A 24,676-nucleotide genomic window follows, 5' to 3' on the forward strand; every position below is an offset into this window, starting at 1 on the left:
ATAAATAATCCTCAATGATGGTTTCATTATACACTGGTTTGTTTGAAACAGTGGTGTGGTATGTAGCATGTAATTTGTTATTACATTTTTTTTCAAAGTTTGTAAATGCTTTCAGTTTTTTTCAACAAATAAAAGATCAAATAAAAAACAAATAAAAGGTTAATTATACACCAACTAGAATGACTAAAAATGAAAAAGACTGACAATATCAAATGTAACTATAATGAAAATTCTAATTACTATATTAGATAGGTCATTCTCATTCTAAGTAAAATAGACTTAGAAAGGGCTAAGAGCATGAAGGCTAATTTATAGTACACTCTACTCTTGGGAGTTGGGTTCTCTTTGAATCTTAATGCAGTGGCCTTATTTGCAAGGAGACAGTCTAACTCCTTGCTACTCAAAGTATGGTCTGTGACCTAGTGCACTAGTATCAACAGGAAACTGTTAGAAGTATAGAATCTCAGGGACTTCCCTAGATATACTGAAAAAGAAACCATATTTTAAGGTGGCGCCTGGGTGGCTCAGTGGGCTAAGCCACTGCCTTCGGCTCAGGTCATGATCTCAGGGACCTGGGATCAAGCCCCACACCGGGCTCTCTGCTCAGCAGAGAGCCTGCTTCCTCCTCTCTCTCTGCCTGCCTCTCTGCCTGCTTGTCATCTCTCTCTGTCAAATAAATAAAATCTTAAAAAAAAGAAAAAAAAAAAAAACCATATTTTAAGAAAATCCTGCATATGCCCATTATAGTTTGACAAGTTCTGATATAATTAATATATTTCCCTATTATTTAAACTGACAATGATTGAACTGTCCTTAGTTTAACTGAAAAGGTAAGAAGTTTTCCAATCTATGCTGGTCTACTTGAGTAAGTAATCCCTAAATCATGCCACAACTATTAATTTTTTGTGTGTTAACTATAAGGGAGAATAAAATAAAAGGCATGTGCATGAACTCATACCTCTCTCTGTTGCATCTGGGTCTGAATGGGAGCACAAAGCAATGTGTTCATCCCTATTGAAAAAGAGGAAAAAACTACAGTCAATAACAAAAAAAATATATCACCAAGAGTCCGATTTTTCTTTCCTTATATTGTTCATCATTTATGAGTATTTATGAAGTTTATTTTAATAATATCTTTTTTAAAGATTTTATTTACTTGAGAGAGAAAGACAGAATGAGAGAGAGAGAGCATGAGAGGAGAGAGTCAGTGGGAGAAGCTGACTCCCTGCAGAGCAGGGAGCCCAATGTGGGACTTTATCCGAGGACTCCAGGATCATGACCTGAGCCCAAGGCAGTTGCTTAACCAACTGAGTCACCCAGGCGCCCTATTTATTGAAGTTTTGTCAGTTAATAAGCCCTTCATAAGGACTTAAGTATTAAATTTCATTAAGACTTCTTATTGACCCTTGGGGTACCTGGGTGCCTCAGATGGTTAAATCACCAACTCTTGATTTTGGCTCAGGTCCTAATCTCAGGGTCTTGAGATCAAGCCCTGCACTGGGCTCCACATACTGTGGGGAGTCTGCTTCTCTCCCTCTCCCTCTTATCCCGTGTCATCTCTCTCTCTTAAATATTTTATTTTTTTAAAAAAGACTTTATTTGAGAGAGAGAGAGAGAGAGCACAAGCAAGGGGAGGGGCAGAGGAAGAGGGAGAGAAGCAGTCCCTTGTGAGCATTGAGGCTGATGTGGGGCTTGATTACAGATCCTGAGATCATAACCTAAGCCAAAGTCAGACATTTTATCAAGTGAGCCACCCAGGCGCCCCTAAATAAATCTTAAGCAACAACAACAACTTATAATTGTCCCATTTTAGGGACAGAGAGATCTGTGATTACTGTATTCCCTATGTGACTGAAATATTTTTAGGATGTGGTGATTTTAAAGATTTTTTATTTATTTATTTGAGAGAGAGACAGTGAGAGAGAGCATGAGTGAGGAGAAGGTCAGAGAGCGAAGCAGGGGGGTATAACTCAGTGGTAGAGCATTTGACTGCAGAGAGCGAAGCAGACTCCCCATGGAGCTGGGAGCCTGATGCAGGACTCGATCCCGAGACTCTGGGATCATGACCTGAGCCGAAGGCAGTCGTCCAACCAACTGAGCCACCCAGGCGTCCCAGGATGTGGTGATTTTAAAGGGGGAATTTTAAAGGTGGAAAGTTTGGACTACTTTTTTAACCCTTTACTTCTTTATTTTTATTCCCTGGATAGTATAGGTTACATGGTAAAGAGTACCAATTCATGAGACTGAAATGGTAAAGTAAGATTTTGAAGCATCTTTTATTCTATGTTAAAGAATCCAGATGTTACCGTGATGAGATGTGCATTTTATAAAAATAACTCCAGAGAAGGAGGAAAAAAGTAGATTTAAGAGAAGATGAACCAATGAGGAGCTGCTGGAATAGTGCAGATACAAACGGGAAGAGAATTTGTTTGGGAAAAAGAAAATGAGAAAGAAAATAAAGGATTAGACTAAGGATACGTTAGAACTGAAATATAAATATTTGGGTAACAGATGGACTTTGGAAATAAAGAAGGGACTGAAGATACTGCAATAAAACAGGAAATACATTTTATAATACTTAAGCTTAAAGGCAAATCTCTAAAACATTTTTTTAAAGTTTTTATTTAAATTCCATTTCATTAACAGCTTAATATTAGTTTCACATGTACAATACAGTGATTCAACACTTCCATATAACACCCAGTGCTTAGCACAAAAATCTTCGGAACATTTTAAAGAGTTTATGACAATCTTGACTAAATATGATGAAGTAATTATAGTTCTTTTGTTAAAAATCTTACTTAAATAATAAGCTTTCATTCACTTATTCAACAAATACTTACTCAGTACCCATTATGTGTCCCAAAACTCAACTCCTTACTACGCCACAAAAAACAGACAAAATTTCTGGACTCAAAGTTCCTAGTTCAATTAAAGAGCCAGAAGTAAACACAATGTGATAAATTCTACAAAAGACTGAGAAATAAAAGGGGTATTATAACATCACAGGACAGAGTGACTCCTTGGTTTTGTCAGAAAAGGCTCCATTTAAGCCAGTACAACTTGATGATTTGTGGTGCCAGTCTGTGAACTGCTTGTTACCAGTTCATGAAGAAATAAGGAGACCATAGCCAATGTAAGTTATGTGATATTTCCCTCATCAAGAAAGCTTTGCTATGAAAAAAATGTCAGATAACTAAACAGTAGCTTACTGCCATAGTTGATTTATATTCTGTGTAAGCTCCTTTTCTGTCATGGATTATAACAGTTTGTGAACTAGCTACCTTTTTTTTTTGTTGTTGTTAAGATTTTATTTTTAAGTAATCTCTACACCCAATGTGGGGCTCAAACTCACAACCCTGAGATCAAGAGTTGCATGCTCCACCGACAGCTCCAGGCACCTTGGACTGGCTACATTGAATAGCACTGAGGTTAAGCACATGAAAAACTAGGTTAGGTGAAAAATGAGAAGACTGGGGCGCCTGGGTGGCTCAGTGGGTTAAGCCGCTGCCTTCGGCTCAGGTCATGATCTCAGGGTCCTGGGATCGAGTCCCGCATCGGGCTCTCTGCTCTGCAGGGAGCCTGCTTCCTCCTCTCTCTCTCTCTGCCTGCCTCTCTGGCTACTTGTAATCTCTCTCTGTCAAATAAATAAATAAAATCTTTAAAAAAAAAAAAATGAGAAGACTGATAGGCAACGTGGAGTAGAAAGGGCACTTCAGAGAGAAAAAACAGCATTTACAAATGGATACACAAAAAAAGTCAACATGGGGATCTATAAATACTTCCTCATGAGATAGAATAAGTTATCTATAAAGGACAAGAGATAAGGTGGGAGAAGTCAAGTCAAATTTTTAAAGAGCTTTCAAAATCTATGCCAAAGAATGTGGGTTTTATCCTGTAAGGAAAAAAGTGTCATTGAACAATTTTAAGTTGGGAGGTAATATCAGATTTAGAAATATGTAGAATGGATTATAGGGATAAGAAACTAAATATAATAGCCTATGAAAGAATAATGAATAATAAAGATTTGAACTCAAACAGTGGCAGAAGGAATAGAGAGGAGGTAAAAGATTTGCAAGATATTTAAGACAAAGAATAGAGAGTAAAGACAAATGGATATGGGGAATGAGGAAAAAGTTAAAAAATGACTTTATTTCTGACTTGAGTGAATGAATGACTGGGAATCCAAAATAAAGAAAACAGGGGTGCCTGGGTGGCTCAGTGGGTTAAGCCTCTGCCTTCGGCTCAGGTCATGATCTCAGGTTCCTGGGATCGAACCCCGCGTCAGGCTCTCTGCTCAGCGGGGAGCCTGCTTCCCCCTCTCTCTCTGCCTCCCTCTCTGCCTACTTGTGATCTCTCTCTGTCAAATAAATAAATAAAATCTTAAAAAAAAAAAAAAAAGAAAACAAGTAGAACAGCAGGTTTGGCAGAAATAATAGTAAGCTTGTGAAATTTCATACTGAAGATTTTGTATAAAGAACAGAGCTATTTACATTTTTTCCCATAGTTCTTTTACACATTACTTTGTATGAAATTTGTCTAAAGAGAAAGTTATGTGGTAAGAAAAGTATTCTGGTCATACTCACCAGTAATCTCACAGTAGTTATCTTCTGGATTCTTACTCCTAAAAATTAAAAAGTATTTAAGAAATCTATACCCCAAAGAATTACCAAGAATCACAACATTTGAAAGAGTAGGGAAGGTGAAAGGTTTTCATAGAGTAACTGGCAGAAAAATATGACATCTGTAAAAAGACTCATCTAAATCTGGCAGAAAAAATTAAAGGCAGTTAAAGGACCCTTTTCAGACTGGTCTTAAGGTTTTGTCAATTTCAAGGTACTATAAAAATATGCTTAAAATGTGCTTTTTTTTTTAAAGAACAACCTACAAAGCAATTCATTTTCTAGAGGTTTAGCCTTTTTAAAAAGCAAATAAAAGAAAACAACCCAAATGTACATCATCAAGGAGCTGACTGAATGTTGATGCAAACATATAACAAGTTATGAAAGACTGAAGTATATCTATATGTAACAACATAGAAAGTGCTATAAGACATTAAGTGTTCTCATTTTTGTCTTATTAAGAACAAAAACTAAAGATAAATATGCACTTGGATATACATTTAAGTTTCTTTTTTTTTTTTTTAAAGATTTCATTTATTTATTTATTTATTTATATGACAGACAGAGATCACAAGGAGGCAGAGAGGCAGGCAGAGAGTGAGGAAGGGAAGCAGGTTCCCCGCTGAGCGGAGAGCCCCATGCGGGGCTCCATCCCATGACCCTGGGATCACGACCTGAGCTGAAGGCAGAGGCTTTCACCCACTGAGCCTCCCAGGCTCCCCTACATTTAAGTTTCTGCAAAGACATCTAAAATTATCGGGGCCGCTGAATGGCTTAATCGATTAAGCATCCGACTCGATCTCAGCTCAGGTCTTGATCTCAAGGTTGTTGAGTTTAAGCCCCATGCTGGGCTCTATATTCAGTAGTGGTTAACTGTGGGGAGCCTAAGCTCCTCACAGAATTTTCTGAATCAGTATATAAAAAGAATTCAGAATTTTCTGAATAAGTATATAAAAAGAATATTTTTTCCAGCTCAACAGTAGTCCATTACATGGAAAACTTATAATTTATTTAACCAGTTCCTTATTGATAGATCCTTAGGATCCTTTACATCATTTGCTATTTTTTAAAAGATTTTATTTATTTGATAGAGAGAGAGAGGAGCACAAGCAGGCAAAGCAGCAGGCAGAGGGAGAAGCAGGTTCCCTCCTGAGCAGGGAGCCCTAAGTGGGACTCAATTCCAGGACCCTGGGATCATGACCTGAGTCAAAGGCAGACCCTTAACCAACTGAGCCACTCAGGTGCCCATACATCCTTTGCTATTACAATTAATACTGCAGTGAATAACCTTATATGTTCATCATTTTAAACATTTACAAGTATCTTGAAATAAATTCCTGGATGTGAAATTACTGATCAAAGGGCATGTGTATTTGAAATTTTGAGTGATACTGCCAATAGCCTTCTTCAATTTATACCCACTAGCAATGAGTGACTTTTTACCTATATTCTTTTTTTTTTAAAGTTCTATTTATTTATTTGAGAAAGAGAGGGAGTGTACAAATGGGGGGAGGGGCAGAAGGAGAGGGAGAAGCAGACCCCTTGCTGAGAGCTGACTATGGAGCTAGATCCCTGGACCCTGTGATCATGACTTGACCTTAAGTCAGAGGCTTAATGGATTGAACCACCCAGGTGTCCTTTACCTATATTCTTAATTGATTAGATGAAAAACTATATCTCAATAATAACCTAACTTTGTATTTCTCTTATGATGAATGGAATAAGCATCTTTCCATTTGTTTAAGAGCAATTGGTATTTATTTTTCTATATATTAATAAGAAAAACTAATGAAAAAAACTGAAAACTTGGTTTTATTGTTTTGTAGTAACTTGTATTTAAGGAGTTTTTTGTGAAAGTAGAGTGTTTCATTATTCTGTTAAAAGGATAAGCTATATAATGCACACACTTAATCAGAGATAGCTGCATATTAAATTCTGCGAAGAATCTGTTTTCTAAATTAATCCTAAGTATTCCACAAAAGGGTCGCAGAAATTTTTTAAAAAGACTATTAATTTAGAAAACATTGCATTTGGGGTGCCTGGGTGGCTTAGTCTGTTAAGCATCTGCCATCAGCTCAGGTCATGATTTCAGGGTCCTGGGACTGAGCCCAGTGTTGGGCTCCCTGCTCAGTGTGGGGAGCCTAATCCCCACCCTCCCCGCAACCCATGCTTGTGCTCTCTCTTTCTCTCTCAAATGAATAAATAAAATATTTTAAAAATAAATTTAAAAACAAACAAACACTGCATTTGGAGCGCCTGGGTGGCTGAGTGGGTTGGGCCTCTGCCTTCGGCTCGTGTCATGATCTCAGGGCCCTGGGATCGAGCCCCACATTGGGCTCTCTGCTCGGGGAGGAGCCTGCTTCCCCCTCTGTCTCTGCCTGCCTATCTGACTACTTGTGATCTCTGTCTGTCAAAAAACAAATAAAATCTTTAAAAAAAAACAACAACAACACTGCATTTGATAGGAATAAAGAGCTTTTAAAATATAATTCGAATCACATTTTCTTTACTTACTGTATAAATAGAACATTTTCTCCCACTGCTGTTTCTAAAAATAAAATAAAAAGTAAATTTGTTCAAGGATATACTGATAAGGCATTAGAAAAATTGCATAAGAACATTAACAACAACAACAAAAAAACATTAACAACATTTAAAAAAAAGAAAATTACTAACTATTCACCTTATTTCCTGCCCCCATAGCTCTAGTGATACTTTTTACACAATAAGACAGTTTTACCTGTTACCTGGTTAAATAGTTACAGTAAAATTTAACAGAAAACAGATTTAGCAGGGATAGCAATAACATATTTACCTGCAATTTCTGACTTTCTTACTATTTTCATATGAGATTCTGTCTGGAATACTCTAGAAAAGAAAATAAAAATTACTGAAAATCTGCAATTAAAAAAATATTTTATTTATTTATTTATTTGGGATGGGGGCACAAGCAGTGGCAGGGCTGGTAGCTGAGGGGAAGAGGAGAGGGAGAGGGACAAGCAGATTCTCTGCTGAGCATGGAGCCCAATATGGCTTGAGGCTGAGCTCAATCTCAGGCTCTGAGATCACAGCCTGAGCCGAAACCAAGAATCTGACACTTAACCCACTGAGCCATCCAGATGCCCCTGAAAATCTGCGATTTTTAATTAGAACCCTATGGTGTTAATTTATAGTGTGTTTTGAGATAAAGATAACTGATCTCAGCTTCCTCTTTGCTACATCATGTACTATTAATATTTCAAATGCCAAAATTCATTTACATTAAAATCTGCTTTTTATGAACTATGACAAAAATCATTTTATCCCTTTCAAAAACCTAAAATATTCACTCTATTCAACAAAACATTTCTTAAACACTCACTACACACATGATGCTATATACTAGAGTCTGATACATGATCCTTGATCTTAATGAGTTTTCACTGTATGTAGAGAGCTGAAATAATAATTATAAACTTTACTTCACTGATTTTAGTTATTAACAGTTCAGTTAAGGTGGCACGGAGTCCAGAGGAAAGGGATGATTGGGATGATTAAGCTTTTGGGAAAGCAGCATTTGATATCTGCCTTGAAAAATCTGGCTAGTTCATTTTTGTTCTAATTATTAAGTATCATTCATTATTAAGAAGCTATATTTAAAAATATTTTATTTATTTATTTGACAGAGAGAGAGAGATCACAAGTAGGCAGAGAGGCAGGCAGAGAGAGAGGGGGAAGCAGGCTCCCCACCAAGCAGAGAGTCTGATGTGGGGCTTGATCCCAGGACCCTGGGACCATGACCCAAGGTGAAGGCAGAGGCTTTATTAAGCCACTAAGCCACCCAGGTGCCCCGAGAAGCTATTCTTTTTTTTTTTTAAATTTTATTTATTTATTTGACACACACACAGAGAAATCACAAGTAGGCAGAGAGGCAGACAGAGAGAGGGGGAAGCAGGCTCCCTGCTGAGCAGAGAGCCTGATGCAGGGCTCGATCCCAGGACTCTGAGATCATGACCTGAGTCGAAGGCAGAGGCTTAACCCACTGAGCCACCCAGGTGCCATCGAGAAGCTATTTTTAATAAGAAAGAAATTTTTGTTCAATTACAGGGGTGCCTGCATGGCTCAGTCAGTTAAGCATCTGCCTTTGGCTCAGGTCATAATGCACGGTTCTGGGATCCATCTCCACATCTCCCTGCCAAGCAGGGAGCCTGGTTCTCCCTCTCCCTCTGACACTTTCTGCCCTGCTCATGCTCTCTCTTTCAGATAAATAAATAAAATCATAAAAAAAAAAGAAGAAAATTTAGTTTCAGTTATAAAAAAGCAGTGGACATTTGCACACATACTGTGTGACAAGCACTCTGTTCTTTATATACATTTTTAATGATTATAACAATTATTGGGGTGCCTAGGTGGCTCAGTGGGTTAAAGCCTCTGCCTTCAGCTCAGGTCATGATCCCAGAGTCCTGGGATCGAGCCCCGCATCGGGTTCTCTGCTCAGCATAGAGTCTGCTTCCTCCCCTCTCTGCCTGCTTGTGATCTCTGTCTGTCAAATAAATAAAATCTTTTTTTTTTTTAAGATTTTTTATTTATCCATTTGACAGAGAGCAAAAGAGATCACAAGTAGGCAGAGAGGCAGGCAGAGAGAGAGGGGAGGAAGCAGGCTCCCTGCCGAGCAGAGAGCTTGATGCGGGGCTCGATCCCAGGACCCTGGGATCATGACCTGAGCAGAAGGCAGAGGCTTTAACCCACCAAGCCACCCAGGCGCCCCCAACAAAGAAACTTTCAAGTAATATGAACAAAGAATCCTTCTAGATTTTCATGAAAGATTTCCCTGTGGTTGTCTCAGCCATACCAAATTTGAAAGAATTTTTAAAAATAAACTCATATTTATCACATTTTCCCTAGCTGTTCCTTACAATGTTCACAGAAATAACTTTGTCTTTGAACTAATTTTCATCAGTTTATGTAATATTAAATTAAATTATGCAATTACAACAACTTCAACTAGATAAACAAGACAAATACTTATTGGTAAGCCTATCAATCGATTCTCAGGATCTGAAGTTTATGGATAGGAAAGAGCATTCTTTGTGCTATAGATATCAGTATATTTTACAAGGGTAATGGAAAATATAGGTTAATTCTAACAATTCAGAGAGCTAGGAATTATTAAGAGAGTTTTACGATGCTTGTTTCTACATCTAGAATCCTACAGTTCTTTTTCAATTAATCTATTTAACAAAGATAATCTTTTGAAACACTACTCATTGTTTAATGACACTATTTGTGATAATATTATAGTGTTAAATAGAATACAATAGTGTTAAATATAATAGTGTTAGATTGACACTATTTGTGATAATATATACTGTCTTATTTTGGCCATGCAGTAACACTATGAGATATGTAAGGACTATTATTTTCATCCTAAAAAAAGGAGGAAGTTGATGCTCTGTTAAATGACTTGAACTAGGGACTATTTAGTATTAAGTTAGAACTGTTCCAGTTTTTTTTGTTTTGAACCTGAAATTCCTTTCAACACCCCAGAGCCATTTTAAAGGAAAGTAAGTATAATGAATAGATTTTATCCAAGGAAAGAAAAGGGTGGACTAAGTTTAGTAGCATTTGGGCAAGTTTATCAGAAGAAGTGGAAAAACCAGTAGACTAGGAGTCAGGAGACCTATTTTACAATTGTGGTTCTGTCACTACTTACATTACCTTGGGAAAGTCGTATCATGTCCCTGGCTTTAACTTTCTCACTAAAACATAGAGTCTGAACTATACTTACTTATTTAGTAGGCTCCAGGCATGGAGCCCAATATGGGGCTTGAACTCACAATAAAAGACTGAGATCAAGACATGAGCCAAGATCAAGAGTCAGATACTTAACCAATTGAGCCACACAGGTGATCCTACTTATTTATTTTTTAAATTTATCATTATTATTTTTAAAGAATTTACTTGTTTATCGGAGAGAGAAAATGAGTGGGGGTTAGCGGGGGAAGGATGCAGAGGGACAAGAAGACTCCCAGCTGAGCATGGAGCCTACAGCAGGCTCACACAGGGCTGGATCCCAGGACTGCAAGATCATGACCTTCGCCGAAGTCACATGCTTAACCGATTGAGCCACCCAGGTGTCCCATAATTTATTATTATTATTTTTAAGTAAACTCTACCCCCAACATGGAGCTTGAACTTATGACCCTGAGATCAAGATCAAATCGCATACTCTACCAACTGAGCCAGCCAAGCACCCCAGGGTACTTCTCATTGTAACATTCCATTATCAAAAACACAAATTTGAGTAGAAAATGCTATTTACTCATATATGTAAATATATAATATGGATAAACAGGATAAGAATCCTATGCTAGTTACTCTTTTTGTTTCCAAAGTGCCCTGTTGACTTCCAGAAATATTAACCAAACTCATTATAAAACAAACCAAATAAACAGAATAAACAGCAAATCTTTAAAAAAAAAAAGGGGGGGGGGGAACAGGAAGAGAAGCATTATAATAACAATCAGACAGGGCACTTGGGTGGCTCAGTTGGTTAGGCCACTGCCTTCGGCTCAGGTCATGGTCCTGGAGTCCTGGGATTGAGTCCCGCATTGGGCTCCCAGCTTGGGGGTTCGTCTACTTCTCCCTCTGACCTTCTCCCCTTTCATGCTCTCTCTCACTCTCTCTCTCTCAAATAAATAAATAAAATCTTTAAAACTAAATAACAATCAGGGGCGCCTCGGTGGCTCAGGTCATGATCCCAGGGTCCTGAGATTGAGCCCATCGGGCTCTCCGCTCAGCAGGGAGCCTGCTTCCTCCTCTCTCTCTGCCTGCCTCTCTGCCTGCTTGTGATCTCTGTCTGTCAAATGAATAAATAAAATCTTAAAAAAAAATCAGAGAGACCTAGAAAATATAGTCTAATCCTACAAATAATAAGGGTAATAAGAGGAATAATACCAACAATGTGAAAAATACAAGAATATAATGATTAAGAATAGTCTGATGAGAAATAGTCCAATGTCTGAGCCCTACATCTTAAAAAGTATGGGAACTTGAACAAGCTATTTAAACTAAGCCTCAGTTTCCTCATTCATAAAATGAGATATGACTGTTAGGATTCAATGAGCAATGAATGCATATAGTAGCATACCTAACACTGTAAATATTCAATAATATTAACTATTAATAAAAAATCAAATTTTGACATATATAAACCCACTTTCAATGATTTGACACAGGTGATCTTATAGTAAAATGATCATTCCAATATGATAATTTCAGGGGCACCTCCTTGGCTCAACTGGAAACATGTGATTCTTGATCTCAGGGTCATGAGTTCAAACCCCACATTGGGTGAAGACATTACTTAAAAATAAATACACTAAAAAAAATATGATTATTGAAATGACATAATTTTACTGGAAAAATAATTCAAAAGAAAGCCACATTCAAGATCCTCAAAACCACCAAGTTTTCAAAATCTAAGCAGAAGGCGTGGCTGGGTGGCTCAGTTGGTGAAACATCTGCCTTTAGCTCAAATTATGATCTTGGGGTCCTGGGATCCAGTCCCATATCAGGCTCTCTGCTCAACCCTCCCTCCCACAGCTCCTGCTCTCTCTCTCACTCTCGTATTCTCTCTCTCAAATAAATAAATAAAATCTTTAAAAAAATTTTTTTTAATCTAAAAGGAAAATAAAAAGCTCTTGGAAGTTGCTTCTAGGAATGAGAGAATATTTTTAAAATATTCTCAGCACAGGGGCGCCTAGGTGGCTCAGTGGGTTAAGCCGCTGCCTTCGGCTCAGGTCATGATCTCGGGGTCCTGGAATCGAGTCCCGCATCGGGCTCTCTGCTCAGCAGGGAGCCTGCTTCCCTCTCTCTCTCTCTGCCTGCCTCTCTATCTACTTGTGATTTCTGTCAAATAAATAAATAAAATCTTAAAAAAAAAAATATTCTCAGCACAGAGCCCAACATGGGGCTGGATCTCATGACCCTGAGATGATAACCTCAGCTGAAATCAAGAACTGGATGTTTAACCCAGGCACCCCCACTGTATTTATTTTTTACTGTACTCTCTTGAGGCATTGATGAAGGTGTTTTGCAATGACCTGAAAATCCAAAGATGCCAGACCAGAAAAACCCTGATAGCAACAGAATACCTAGAAGATGACATTCCATGTGTCCCCTTCCCTGCCCATGACCATGGGATGAACACATACTGACCTCCACCCATGATGACATGTTGCCTGCTGTCTTGTACACACACTCCTGAATCTCTCCTCATTAAAAAACTCTAGGTGTCCATCTTGTAGGCGGAGAGGTCAATTGTTAAGGTTTAAGCCTGCCACCTTCCCCAGCTGCCAGCACTCCAAATAAATTTCTCCCTTTCTCTTTCCAAACCTCTGCCTCTTGAGCTACTGGCTTCTCTTGTGATGAGTTTATCCAGGTTTGTTGACAAACCCAGCCAGGAGCTATGCTTTAAATTTGTCCAGCCCTCTCTGGCTTCCCTAGGGTGAAGGAGTTGGCTGCCACAGTGAGCCAAGGTTCACCCATTTGTTTCCTGAGTTAACAGCTGTGGTAAATAGGTAGATTGATAGATTTGGTAACAGAATGGCCTAGAAACAATGATTAATTCATTAGTGAGAAGAACCTATTGCATCTAGGTCTGAGTCAGGTAATACATAAAATAAACATGAATATCGTGGTATACTGTAAAGCAAAGAAGCTATCAAAGATTACTGGAGTTATGTCAAAAGGTCAGAAACTAATCTGAAGAGATTTCACTCATCAAAGATAGAATAATTTGAGTATCAATAAAAATACTAACTATAACAGGTTAAACACATTAAATATGTTTTTAAGTTCATGATTTAGATATTTAGACATTTAAGTAAAGATATTTGGGAAAAAGTCCTTATTAGTCAACTTTAAAGGATCTAGGAAGTAAACATACTGAAACTAGTATATAAAGACACCCCTGCCCAAAAATTTAACATGCCTTTCCTAAATGAACCATAATGCAGAAACAGAATGAGATTATTATCAATTAGCAAACTCTAAAGAAATAATGGATCTAGGCAATGATCATCAATGGTTGTTAACATCACAAAAAAGATAATTGATAATCAAGTGCTGTCTGATGAAAGCACAGGAAGAATTCTTGTGGAAAACATTTGGTTTAAGGCAAGTCAAGCATTCCAGATAGAGTACCCAATTGGCAGGAAATCTGAGTAATGTATTACACAATATTATTCCATGTGGGATAATCAGTAAAATCCAGAATGTGGGATATTCTACTTAAAAGAAAAATTATAAGGGAGTGCATGGGTGGCTCATTCAGTTAAGCATCTGCCTTCAGCTCAGGTCAGGATCCCAGGGTCCTGATATGGAGCCCTTTGTTGGTCTCTCTGCTCAGTGGGAAGTTGGCTTCTCCCTCTCCCTCTGCTGTTCCCCTACTTGTGGTCTCTTGCTTTGTCAAATAAATAAAATCTTAAAAAGAAAAAGAATAAATTATAAGAAATAAAGGAAGAGGGAACCAAGAGATTAGGAGATTTAAGAGACATACGAACTAAATGGAATATGTTAACTTTGTTTGGATACTGAATCATACCAATTATCTCAGAAAAAATGTGAATAGTGGCAAGATATTTGATGATACCATGGAATTACTGCAAGCATTTAAAAGATTTGAAAATAGTATTGTGAACATACTTTTAAAAAATATTCTATATCTTTTAAAGATATAACTAGTGAAATATCTGGGATTCACATGAAAATAATTCAGTGGGAGGTGGAAAGAGAAGTAAATGGCGGGGGGGGGGGCGGTAATAGTATAACAAAAGTGGCCACAGTTGATAACTGCTGTAATTGCTAAATGGCCTGAGTTTTCATAGTACTTTCCCTACTTTTGTGTATGTTATAAATCTTCAATCATAAAATGGAGAAAAAAGGGGGGAAAAATTGGAAGTCTTTTTTGGTTAAACTTCCCAATGACATCCCTTTTTATACCCCCACTTCCCTTATATAGGTGCCTTGAATCTAGCAATGTTTTAAAACAGTATTTAATAACTACATTGGATTTATCCCAGGAATACAGAGATAATCCAACATCCAAAAGGCTTTTTATCATATTAAAGTGTGAAAAATTCTATAGCTATTTTAATAGATGCTCTACAACCATTTAATAAAACCCTATACCCATTCTTGATTAAAACAAAACAAAAATCTACAATACAGTTAAATTTACCCAACAATAAAGGAAGAATGGGTGTACTAAATTTAACAAATGTAATTTGGCTTAACTACTTTAATTAAGAATGGTTACTGTCCAAATTAAAAAAAAATGTTTTAAGTGTGAAATGTGAAATTTTTGTCTCTTTTTGTGTATGTGTATGTATGTAGTTACTAAGTTTTTTTCTTTTTTTTTTAAGTTTGTGGTTTTTTTTTCTTAAAGATTTTTTATTTATTTATTTGACAGACAGAGATCACAAGTAGGCAGAGAGGCAGGCAGAGAGAGAGAGAGAGGAAAGCAGGCTCTCCGCTCAGCAGAGAGCCCGATGCGGGACTCCATCCCAGGACCCTGGGATCATGACCTGAGCCGAAGGTAGCGGCTTAACCCACTGAGCCACCCAGGCGCCCCTGTTTTTTTCTTTTTTAAGTAATTTCTATACCCAATGTGGGTTTGAAACTCAAGACCCCAAGATCAGGAGTAGCATGCTCAACTGACTGAGCCACCCAAGCACCCCTTAATTCAAGGCTCAGCTGGTAAACCATCAGACTTGATTTTGGCTTGGGTTATGATTTCAAGGTCCTGAGATTAAGACCAGGCAGGGCTCTGTGCTCAGTGGGGGAGTCTGCTCGGGATTCTCCCTCTCCCTTTGTCCACCCCAGCCCCCGTGCTCTGTCTCGCTAAAATAAATAAATAAATCTTTAAAAAATTTTAATTCAGAGGCGCCTGGGTGGCTCAGATGGTTGGGTATCTGCCTTCAACTCAGGTTGTGATCACAGGGTCCTGGTATCGAGCCCTCATCAGGCTCCTTGCTCGGCAGGGAGCCTTCTTCTCCCTCTGCTTGTGCTCCTGCTCTCTCTCTGACAAATAAATACGATCTTTAAAAAAAGAAAAAGGTAATTTATACAAAATAATCTAACAAACACAGGGAATAATCAATGCCCAACAGAAAATTAAATCTGGTTAATTTTACATTACCAGAAAACATGTAAAAGGAAAGTCAGTCTGAAACAGGAGAAAATGATTTATTAAATCAAATCTAGGCCACAACTATTCAAAGAGTAAACAGACAGAAGCATCCAAGGCTTTGCAATAGATGTGTATGTAGCTCTTATGGAGATGGATAAATTACATTTCAGAGCCTGGTGCCATTAAACATTCAGAATCATCCAAATAAGTAATAGCACAGATTCCATAATCAATAAGCCATATTTACATTACATTATAATTTATTTTTTTTAGGTAGAATGTTTCTAAGGAAAGTACTAACTACTCAGTACTCAGATTCATTTGTTTTTAGTTTTAGTAGCATGATGTTTTTAGTAGTAGCATTCTATTTATACACAAATTTCTAGTGAATCTGTTAAGTATAAGCCCATCTCTATAGTAGACGACCCATTTTTGGTAAAAACAAAAAATATGGAGTCTGCAAAGCCAAGGCCAAGATCCAAGAACTCAGTAGCAAGGAATTTTACCAAGGAATATACCACCTAGGGAATTTTACTGGCAGGAAACAGCTAGTCTTTGATTATACCAAATCTTACCATGATTTTTCTTTTTTTGAAATTCAACATATATGAAATATTGACAACTCATGTATATCTGGGAAGACATTGACTAATTTATGGATAATAGATTAATAGAAAAAAGTTATGAAACAATTAAAATTACTATCAACCAACAACAAAAAAGATGTTATGTATCTATGGTTTGGAACTTCCCAGCAACCAAAAGATGTCACATACAGAAGACCTGATCATTGCTCAGACATGGTGAAACTATATATAATGTTATACCAAGCAAATGAAAACAAAACATAGAAAAGGCAAATATTTTATTATTAGTCTAGGTAGAATTTGGATCAAAAAGCAATAAACAAAAGCCCAAAATGAGAATTCATAATGCTAGAAAGTACAATTCTTTTTTTTCCCCTCTTCTTAAAGATTTTATTCATTTATTTGAGATAGAGAATGAGAGAAAGCAGGAGCAGGGGAGCAGAGGGAGAGAGAGGAGTAGGCTTCCTACTGAGCAGGAAGCCCAAAGTGGGACTCGATCCCATGACCCTGGGATCATGGACCCAGCTGAAGGCAGATGCTTAAGAGACTGAGCCATCCGGGCACCCCAGTGATGTTGAATCTTTTTATTCAGGAACTTGTTATAAACTTCATTTGCACAATTTTTTAGTACTCTTCAGTAATGGTTTATCCTTTTATGCTTTTATTATTAAATACATAGCAAGAAAATATAACACAATGGGGAAAAGCCACATTTATCTTCTATCTGGTTATTATTTATATAAATAGGAAATATATTAATTTTCATATAATAATTTTATATCTTGCTACTTATCGGTACAAGTATTTCCATTGATATTCTTATATTTTCCTAATATACAAGCATTTAATCTACAAAAGGTAACAGATTTATCATTTATCCCCATCTTTCCAATTTTCAGAACTCCACTTCCTCTTTTTTTTTTTTTTAAAGATTTTTACTTATTTATTTGACAGACAGAGATCACAAATAGGCAGAGAGGCAGGCAGAGAGAGAGAGGGGTAAGCAGGCTCCCTGCTAAGCAGAGAGCCCAATACGGGGCTCAATCCCAGGACCCTGAGATCATGACCTGAGCTGAAGGCAGAGGCTTAACCCACTGAGCCACCCAGGTGCCCCTCCACTTCCCCTATTTTTATTAGCATATTCAGTACAAAGTTAAATTAACAGTGGTAAGATACAGCTGTTTTGTTTCTGATTTATTAGAGGTGATGCTTTTAATGTTTCTCAAGCATAATATAAAAACCATTTAAATAATAATTCTCTAATGCTTATGTAATTAAAACCCAGATTACCCAAGTCAGTTATTACTAACATACCTGGTTTTATGCACAAAAAATAATTACCTTTAACATTTTAATCATTCCTCCTTCCAACTTACTTTATAGTATCTGCAAAGCTGACTCGACGAGAACTTTTCTTATTTCTCAAAGCATTAGAGTCCTAAGGGCAGAGAGTATAAGGTATAATTTTCTTTTTTAATTCAAGTCAGTTAACATAGAGTGCATTGTTAGTTTCAGGGTATAGTTTAGTGATTATCAGTAGCATATAACACCCAGTGCTTAATACATCAAGTGCTCCTTATTGCCTCTCACCCAATCACTGCATTCCCCCCAATACCTCCCCTCAGTTTGTTCCCTATAGTTAAGAGACTCTTATGGTTTGCCTCTTACTGTTATCTTTTCTTTTCCTTCCCCTATGTTCATGTTTTGTTTCTTAAATTCCACATGAATGAAATCACATGGTATTTGTCTTTCTCTGACTTATTTTGCTTAGCATAATACCCTCTATTTCTATCCACATCATTGCAAATGGCAAGATTTCATTCTTTTCGATGGCTGAGTAATATTCCAGTGTGTGTATGTGTGTACACCACATCTTCTTTATCCATTCAACTGTCAATAGACATCTGTATTTTCTTTCCGTATCTTCATAATTGTGGACATTGTCGCTATAAACATTGGGGTGCATGTGCCCCTTTGAATCACTCTCTTTGTATTCTTTGGGTAAATACATCATAGTGTAATTTCTGGGTCACAGAGTAGTTCTAATTTTAAATTTTTGAGGAACCTTCATACTGCTTTCCAGTGTGGCTGCATCAGTTTGCATTCCCACCAACAGTGTAAAGAGTTCCTCTTTCTCCACACCCTCCCCAAAATCTGTTGTTTCCTGAGTTGTTAATTTTAGCCATTCTGACTGGTGTGGGGTGGTATCTCATTGTGGTTTTTATTTGTATTTCCCTGATGATGAGTGTTATTGAGCATTTTTTCATGTTTCTGTTGGCCATTTGTATGTTTTCTTTGGAGAAATGTCTGTTTATATCTTTTGCCCATTTCTTGATGGGATTTTTTCTTTTTTGGGTGTTGAGTTTGACATGTTCTTTATAGATTTGGGGTACTAGCCCTCTATCTGATATGTCATTTGCAAATATCTTTTCCCGTTCCACAGGTTGCTTTTCAGTTTTGTTTATTGTTTCCTTATATGGTATGATTCTTTTTTTTTTTTTTTTTTCCAAAGCCAAACAGCAAGGGTCGTTTATTACGAGTTCAAACCCGGACCTCTGCGCCCTCGTTGCCGGTGACGCTAAGAGGTCCTGAGCTCAGGATCACGGCACTTTTTTTTTTTTTTTTTTTTTAAGATTTTATGTCTTTATTTGACAGAGAGGGAGGGAGAGAGAGAGAGAGAGAGAGAGAGAGAGATCACAAGTAGGCAGAGAGGCAGGCAGGGGGGCGGGGGGGGGGGGGGGGCGGGGAGCAGGCTCCCTGCTGAGCAGAGAGCCCGATGCGGGGCTCGATCCCAGGAACCTGAGATCATGACCTGAGCTGAAGGCAGAGGCTTAACCCACTGAGCCACACAGGCGCCCCATGGGTCACGGCACTTTTTATGCACTATTTTTGGGGAGGCAGGGACTTAGCATACATCATAGTATCTCCTAACAAATCACTACGTACCGCGGGAAAATCAAACAGCAACTCTCTAATATGACTGGCGCGCTACAGAGCGGGAAAAGGCTGGGAACAGATTATTGGTTAGGTCAAAGGGCTGTCATTCTTCAAACTGCTTGGTCGGCACCGCTAGAGTATGTGTCACCTCTGGATTGGCCGGGGTCTCCCTGTCAAGCTGCGGGGTGCCGGATGGTTGCTCTCTCTTGCACCCAGAGCTGGGTGGGGGGTCCGGGAGCAGTCATTTTGTCACGTCCAGTTCTGGGTGGGGGTTTCTCTGGTGCCAGATGACTGTTCTCTCTCGGCCCAGAGCCGGGTGGGGGTCCGGGAGCGGCCACTCTGCCAGGTTCAATTCTGGGCGGGGGTTGTGTGGTTATAGAGTGCCTATAGAAAGTTTGCTGGTAATTTTCCATCTCCTCATGGGTTAGCAAGCGAGGGTGCAGAAGCAGAAATAGCGGTTATGGTTATAATTTAGGCATCTCAGGTGAAACCTTTGTTGGGCTTGGGCATATCTGTTTGGGTATCTGTTCCGTTCCATCGATTCATTGATGGACTGACCATGTCTCTTTGTCTGCCAACATCACAGGGTTCCCGTGGCCTCTACCAAAAAAAAAAAAAAAAAAAAAAAAAAAAAAAGCATTCGACCAGGGGTGACTTTATTTCTGATTTTTGTTTTGGTTTCCTATGTTGTGTTTGAAATCGACATAGCGGTTCAAATGTCTTTGGCCTGTCAGCTCTGTACACCCACCCAGTGTGGCCCTGGAACTCAGGACCCCCACAGATCAAGAGTCGCCTTCCTCGGGGATCCTCTGGACCGAGCCAGCCAGCTAGGTGCCCTGAAAGACGTGTACTTGAATCACAGGTGTGAAGTCTGCGCCCATGAACTTTGCACTGGGAAACCTTATTTGGATCGTCGCACTCTTGGGGGAAATACTGGTGAAAGAACGTTGTGTAGCTAACTACGGAGGAACTGACTTGGAAGGAAAACCTTCTTTTGCAGTTTCTGGTGTTTGGTCAATTCTCTCGACTCAATAGGTGTCCAGCCTTCAGAGTCACATTATTTGCTTGATTTCTCTCTTGTCTGCGTTTCCTCATTTACTTTTATAGTGAGTGCTCAGGGTTGATGCTTGACAGAGAACAGTTTTCATCCTGGGTGTGTGTGTGGGTGTGTGTTTTCGTGTGTGCGTGTGTGTGCGTGTGTGTGTCGTGGGCAGTCGGGGCCCCCCCTCTTCCAGCGGCAGCGGCCCGGGCGCGTTTCCCAAGTCTCCCCTGGGCTGCTGGAGTCACGCCGTGCCCGCCGGGAGCTCCCGAGGCTGACACCCGCCCTTCCGAAGTGGGCTGGGACACGAGATTGGGCGGTCTGGTGGCCGGCCACACGACTTCACGGCCCTGCGCTCGGGGGTCTGCCTCGGTGTCTTTCGCGGCGGTTGTCTGCCGCCACCTGGCGGCCGCTTTTATATAGCGTCTCCCCGCCGGAGCGTGGGCGATATCGGCAAGGGATGGCATTTGGTGGCGGTCCCCGAGCTGCAGTTCTGGGAAGCCGGCGACACTAGAGGGAGCCTCCCGTTTTCTCTGGGGTGTCAGGGCGCGATTGGCTCGTGGGAGATTGAACCCTTAGTTTTTTTGGGAAACCCGTGGCGCTGTCGCTTTGTCCTCTTTCTCCTCCTCGCTCTCCTGTAGGGGTGTTGGGGGCTGCCTGGAGGGGTGGACCAGCACCCCGCCGGTGCCCCCTCCTCCGCCCCTGGGAGAACGGGAGAGAGTGTGCACGTGCGGCACGAGGAAGCCGTTCGGCCTGTGGCTTTTTTTTTTTTTTAATATTTTATTTATTTATTTGACAGAGAGAGATCACAAGTAGGCAGAGAGGCAGGTAGAGAGAGAGATAGAGAGAGGGAAGCAGGCTCCCTGCTGAGCAGAGAGCCCGATGCGGGACTCGATGTCAGGACCCTGAGATCATGACCTGAGCCGAAGGCAGTGACTTAATCCACTGAGCCACCCAGGCGCCCCATATGGTATGATTCTTACTGAAACTACTGTGAATTAGGTCTCCAAAGTACTATTGACAGAGACCAAGTCTTATTCTGAGTTAATGTGGTATTATTAATTTTGGTAATCATTGATTTCTATGAAATATCTCAATGCACTTAAAAAGCATGAATATGATTTTCCATACCAACACAAACAACATATATTTAAGGAAGTTGATTACTGTCCCTTACTTTTTCTCTCTCCTTTTAAATGAATGATTGTTTTGCTATTAAGAATAAGAATGGGGTCTACGGCCATACCACCCTGAACGCGCCCGATCTCGTCTGATCTCGGAAGCTAAAGCAGGGTCGGGCCTGGTTAGTACTTGGATGGAAGAATAAGAATGGGGTACCTGGGCAGCTCAGTAGGTTAAGGGTCTTGGTCAACTCAGGTTATGTTCCCAGGATCCTGGGATTGAGTCCCATTTCAGCCTCCCTGCTCAGGGAGTCTGCTTGTCCTTCTTCCTCTGTCCCTCTCCCTGCTCATTCTCTCTTTCTCTTTCTCTCAAATAAATAAATAAATAAAATCTTGTGGGGGGGGAAGGAACAAAGACTGGGGACAGAGCAAGTGATATGCAGCCTATTATGGTAAACTTACTATACTATATTTTTACGATTTAAGAAAAAAATTTAACGGTGGTAAAACACATATAATAAAATTTAGCATCTTAACCAGTTTTTAAATTAAATTTTAAGGGGTGCTTTAGTGTCTCAGTTGATAAAACATCCAACTCTTGGTTTCAGGTCAGGTCATGACCTCAGGGTCATGAGACTGAGCCCTGCATTGGGCTCTGCAGAGCTCAGCATGGAGTCTGCTTGAGATTCTCTCTCTTCTCCCTCTGCCCTTTCCCTCTGCTCTCAAACAAATAAATCTTTAACAAATTTAATTTTTATTTAAAAGTGGTCAGAATTCAACTTTAGATCTATTCTCTTAACAAATTTTTAAGTGTATAATACAATACTGTTAATTATAGGCACAATGCTGTATAGATTTCTAGAACTTACTTTGTATAACTGAAACTTCATACCTGTTGTTAGCAACCCCCATTTTGCCCTTCTCTATAGCCCTAGCAATCAATGTTGTGCTCTCTGCTTCTATGAGTTTGACCATTTCAAATACCTCATATAAGTGGTATCATGCAGTATTTGTCCTTCTGTGACTAGCTAATTTATTTACTATAATACATCTTAACCATTTTTAAGGATACAGTTCAGTAATGTTAAGTAGGTATACACTGTTGTAAAACCAACTTCTGGAATTCTTTTCATCCTGCAAAACTGCAACTCCATATCCATTAAACAAGTCCAATCTCCTAGCTTTTGGCCTCTATGAATTTGATTAGGTAATTCATAAATGGAATCATAAAGTATTTGTCTTTTTTTTTTTTTTTTGACAGAGATAGAGAGCAGGGGAAAGGGCAAAGGAAGAGAGGGAGAGAGAATCTTTTTTTAAAAAAAAAAAAAAAATTATTTATTTATTTGAGAGAGAGGGGGAGGATGAGAGAGAGAGATCATGAGAGGGGACAGGTCAGAGGGAGAAACAGAGTCCCCGCCAAGCAGGGAGCCCGATGTGGGACTCGATCCTGGTACTCCAGTATCACAACCTCAGTCAAAGGCAGTTGCTTTAGCAGCTGAGCCACCCAGGTGCCCAGGAGAAAGAGAATCTAAGGCACATTCCACTCTGAGCATGAAGCCTGATGCAGGGCTCAATCTCATGACCCTGACAGTGTAACCTGAGCTGAAACCAAGAGTCAAACACTTAACCAACAGAACCACCCAGGTGTTATAGGTACTGTAATAATCAGGGGAGCTCTATATTTGTCTTTCTGTGATTGGTTTATTTCACCTAGCATAATGTCCTTAAGATTCATCTTTGCTGTACTGTGTGTCAGAACTTCCTTCTTTTTAAGGTCAAATAATATACCATTGATACCACATTTTGTTTATCCATTCATCTGTCAATGGACATTGGTTTCCTTCTACCTTTTGCCTACTGTGAATAATGCTGCTATGACAGGGGTATAAGTCTCTTCCAGACCCTGCTTTCAATTCTTTTGGGTATATACCCACAAGTGAAATTGCTGGATCATATGGTAATTCTATTTTAATTTTTTGAGGAACGACCATACTGTTTTCCATGTGGCTACAACATTTTACTTCTACTAACAGTGTACCAGAGTTCCAATTATTCCACATCTTAGCTAGCACTCGTTATTTTCTGGTTTGTTTGTTTGTATGTTTTACAATAGCCACTGTAGTAGGTATGAGGTGATATCTCACTGTGGTTTTGACTTGCAGTCTTCTAATGATTAGTGAGGCTGAGAATCTCTTGAGTATAAAATGATGTTTTTATTTCCCTCATCTTCTTTAACAAGAGCAAACCTTTATACTCACATAAATACCAAATACAAAAAGCAAATGACAGAGAAACAAACAAAATCCACATAGACTTTTACCATGTAAATTCTTAATAACTGCGCATGTCTTACTATAAAAATCAGGAATGTTCATCCTCTCTATTAACACCTTAGCAGACAAAACAAGTGGACTTGAGCTTAATATAGATAATAATACCATCCTAGTACATACTGAAACTAATAGAGACTAATATATTTCTTTAAAAAAAAAAAAAGGGAAAGTGGGATGCCTGGATGGCTCAGTGGCAAGAAAGGCTAGAAAAGTAAACTGGGCTTAAAAATCAAGAATGCCAGCTTACTCAAAAGTTTGGATTTTTTGGGCGCCTGGGTGGCTCAGTGGGTTGAGCCGCTGCCTTCGGCTCGGGTCATGATCTCAGGGTCCTAGGATCAAGTCCCGCATCGGGCTCTGCTCAGCAGGTAGCCTGCTTCCTCCTCTCTCTCTCTGCTTGCCTCTCTGCCTACTTGTGATCTCTCTCTCTCTGTCAAATAAATAAATAAAATCTTTAAAAAAAAAAAGTTTGGATTTTAATCTGATAGCCACTGAATACTTACACATTCAACTAGAAATCATTTATGATGTTCTCTCTTCATACAGGTAATAAAGTTCCTATTAAAATTATCATCGAAAATAGTCATCCATAAAGCATTTGCACTAGAGACTTACCTGAACTGTTTCATTCCCACCTCTAAGGTCCTGAAGAGGACTCCTTGGGGGCTTCAAGATCTAGAAAAATTAGAATTCAAGAAAATATGGGATTAATATTAATAATCAGTTCAAATTGCACCATAGGAGAAAGGTAGAGATGTTAAAATTTCTGTGAAAACCTTTAAAACTCCTCAAATTCATATTGTTCAGTGCTATACTTTGTGGTTGGTTTAAATATCTGGCATCTATTCCCTTCTCCCTGCCCACCTT

The 24,676-nt window shown here is 39.1% G+C and overlaps 1 protein-coding gene across 2 annotated transcripts in view; it reads right to left on the minus strand.

Moving 5' to 3' along the window:
* The window catches only part of KNL1 (kinetochore scaffold 1), a 77,278-nt gene that overhangs the window by 38,419 nt on the left and 14,183 nt on the right, over positions 1–24,676 (minus strand). For both annotated transcript variants that reach the window (XM_044229588.1, XM_044229589.1), the window contains exons 4-9: positions 24,425–24,484; positions 17,759–17,820; positions 7,438–7,490; positions 7,137–7,170; positions 4,587–4,624; positions 959–1,011 (exon numbers count right to left, since the gene is read on the minus strand). In XM_044229588.1, the coding sequence (XP_044085523.1) occupies positions 959–1,011; positions 4,587–4,624; positions 7,137–7,170; positions 7,438–7,490; positions 17,759–17,820; positions 24,425–24,484 (300 nt within the window). The remainder of the gene's footprint in view (positions 1–958; positions 1,012–4,586; positions 4,625–7,136; positions 7,171–7,437; positions 7,491–17,758; positions 17,821–24,424; positions 24,485–24,676) is intronic.

The sequence above is a fragment of the Neovison vison genome, chromosome 13 (genome assembly GCF_020171115.1).
Source record: "Neovison vison isolate M4711 chromosome 13, ASM_NN_V1, whole genome shotgun sequence".
NCBI lineage: Eukaryota > Metazoa > Chordata > Mammalia > Carnivora > Mustelidae > Neogale > Neogale vison.